Genomic DNA, 3039 nt, shown 5'->3' on the forward strand with positions numbered 1-3039 from the left:
TGGCACACCAGCTTGTGCTTCTTCCAGTCCTGGCGCTGGTGCTCTTTGCAGCAGTAGAAGGAGCTGCGGCAGCGGCCGCAGCGCAGCAGGTTCTCCATCTTCCCGCACAGCTCGCAGTACTGCCGGTCGCGCTCGCTGGCGCTCAGCACGCCGGGCCCGCCGCTGTCACTGGCCATGGCCGCGGCAGGGCGGGCCGCGGGCCAGGAGCGGGGCGGCGGCCGGGCCGTCGGGGCGCCCGCCCGGGGCCGCCGCCCGCTGCGGGAGGCCGCGCGCGCCCTGGCCTCGCCTGCCTTGCCCCGGGCCGCCTAGCGCCGCATCGCGCCGGAGAGAGCGCGGCCTGCGCGGCGCACGGCGCCCTGGGCGGGCGGGCCCAGCAGGCTGCGTTGGGGCGGGCGGGCAGGGCGCGGGCCTGCGGGCGCCACTCGCTCCGCGCGCGCTGCACGTACACCACGGCCCCGGCGACCCGGCGCGCGGGCGGAGAGGGCGGGGGCCGCGCGCACGCGGCGGGCCGGGCCTAGCGGGCGGGCGCGCCGCTTCCTCCGCCCTCCCTTAGCCTCGCGGCTCCGCCCGGGGCGCGCGTCGTCGGCCTGCGCGCGCGCGCGCGCGCGACTCCACCTGCCTGTCCGGGCCCGCCGGCAGCGCTCCGGGGCCGCCTCGGCCACCTCGGTCTCGCGGAGGAGGAAACGGAAGCTCAGACGGTCGCTGGGCCGCTCCAAGCTCCGGGACGGCCGCTGCGCGTTCCCGGTGTGCTGCTCCCCGGAGGCCGCGGAGGGCACAACAAAGGCCCCCCGGGCAGCCTGCTCGGGGACCGGCTCCTGTATTCGCCGGGCCTGGTTCTGGCTTTGCTTTGTTTTGGCTTTTCTGCGGTTCTTAAACTCTGAGATTTCTCCCGGTTCCGGTTCGAGACCTCTGGGTTAAGTAAGGTAATCAGGGCTCGGTTCCAGATCCGCATTCAGGCCTGAAGCTCTCAAGAGCATAGACCGTGAACGAAGCTGCACAGGGAGTTAAAATCTCGCATTAGAATCTGCAATAGTGTCTGCAGAATTACGAGGATTATTACGGGCTTTCTTTGTTGTCTTGAGACGCAGCCCGGTAGTCCTCAGAAGCGGACTCTCCTACCTTTTCTGGTCAGTGGTAAGGGGATTAGCGTGAGCCCTCTTTGCCAACTCAGTTATCTGCATTTTGTTTGTTTTCAGTGTTGTGAATGGAGACGAACACACAAGTTAGTGTTTCTTTGTTTTTATGAAATCTTCAAATCTCGCAGAGCTTGGCACGGTGGCGAACGGCTTTAATGCTGGCACTCAGAGACAAGAAGATCACTGTGAGATTGGGGCCAGCCTGGACTACAAAGTGAGTTCCAGGACAGAGACCTTTCTCAAACGCACATACACACACGGCTCAGAGAAACAAACTAGAGACTATTGGTTCCACCTGTGATTTGTAGACGTAACGAGTGGGGCCGGGGCAAGGAGAATGACGGGTATATTTGGGGCTGCAGATGGGGAAGCAAGACCTGTACCAGTTCAGGACCAACCTGCTCTACGTGGTGGGTTCCGGGGCAGCCAGAGCTACAGAGTTCGACATGGTCATACTGCCTCCAAAACAGAACCAAAACAGAAGGACCTTCCCAGGTGCAAACATTTGTCATTATGTACATATGGTCATATACTTGAGTGTAGCCATTGGGACAGACAGCCTAGAGTTTAAAATTGCTGTTTGAATGCCAGGGGAACACAGAAACAGGATTTGTTAGCGCTGCCGTTTGAATGAAATTGCAAGCAAAACAACTCAGAAATGTAAGAGCAATTGGTACATTTACACAATACTCTTTAAGAATAATTTTAAAGCTGGACATGATGGTAGCACAAATCTGTAGTGCCAGCTCTTAGGAGATGGAGACTGAGTTAATCCTTGCTTACACAGAAGCCACCCTGACTACATGAGATCCTTCCCAGTGGGAGGGGGGGAAACATTTGATCTGGGGATGTAGTTTAGGGGTACAGTGCTTGCTTGCTGTATGCAAAGCCCTGGGTTCCTTTCCTGGGACCAAAATATTTTCTAAAATGCATACATTAAACGCAGGAAGCAGGCTGGGCATATGGCTCAGTTAGGTCTTTGCTGGATGCCTAGGGTCCTAACTTGATCCCCAGGAACACCACCACCACAAGTAAGTAGATACAAATAGAATCAGATAATTCTTAGACCTCTTTTTTGCTAGAGTAGGTACACTTTTTTTTTTTTTGTTAACTGTTTGTAAGAGGAACTGGTCTTAGCAGGAAGCAACAAGCAGGGAATTTGTCACAGTTCTTCTACATTTACTTGCTTGTACATATTAAAATTGCCCCCATAGTCAAAGAACTTTAATTTTTTTATTACAGTTTATTGGTTTTGGATGTATGTGTACAAAAGTGGGCATGTACAATCCACAGTGTGTCTGGAGGTCAGAGGACAACTTTCTGGAGTAAACTCCTTTGCTCTCTCCTTTAATATCGGCTCAGGCTCTAGGAGTCAGTCACAGGTGCAACTACATTTTACTGCCAAGCCACTAACCCCAACAGTTTCTCTCTCACGAGGTTAACATTCACTTTACCTCTCTACATGGTTTATTTTTTTATTTTTTTAATTGTATTTTTTTATTGAATTCTACATAAAGATATCAGACTTAAGATTTTAGTTAAGAGAATCAGTCGTGGCTCTCATGCAGTTGCACACTTACAAAGCTGAAACAGCTTCAAGTTCCAGGCCGGCCTGTTTCTCTGAAGACAGATAGCCCAGAAACTCCTGGTAACATTTCTTTTTGCAGTTAAGCATAGAGAATCACAAACATACAGTTAATAGAAAGTCAAATACAGGGGGCAGGAAAGATGGATCGGTGGTTAAGAGCACTGGTTGTTCTTCCAAAGGACCTGGGTTCAAGTCCCAGCACCCATGTGGCAGCTCACAACTGTAACTCCAGTTTCAGGGCATCTGAAATTTTCACACCAATGCACACACACACACATATATATATATATATATATATATATATATATATATATA

The 3039-nt window shown here is 53.0% G+C and overlaps 1 protein-coding gene across 1 annotated transcript in view; it reads right to left on the bottom strand.

The window, feature by feature from the left end:
• The window catches only part of Egln1 (egl-9 family hypoxia inducible factor 1), a 36828-nt gene extending 36622 nt beyond the window's left edge, over positions 1–206 (bottom strand). Inside the window, exon 1 of the mRNA XM_021220237.2 lies at positions 9–206. Coding sequence (XP_021075896.1) covers positions 9–176 — 168 coding nt within the window. The 5' untranslated portion in view covers positions 177–206. The remainder of the gene's footprint in view (positions 1–8) is intronic.
• Positions 207–3039: the final 2833 nt, after the last annotated feature.

The sequence above is a fragment of the Mus pahari genome, chromosome 20 (assembly GCF_900095145.1).
Source record: "Mus pahari chromosome 20, PAHARI_EIJ_v1.1, whole genome shotgun sequence".
NCBI classification, from domain to species: Eukaryota; Metazoa; Chordata; class Mammalia; order Rodentia; family Muridae; genus Mus; species Mus pahari.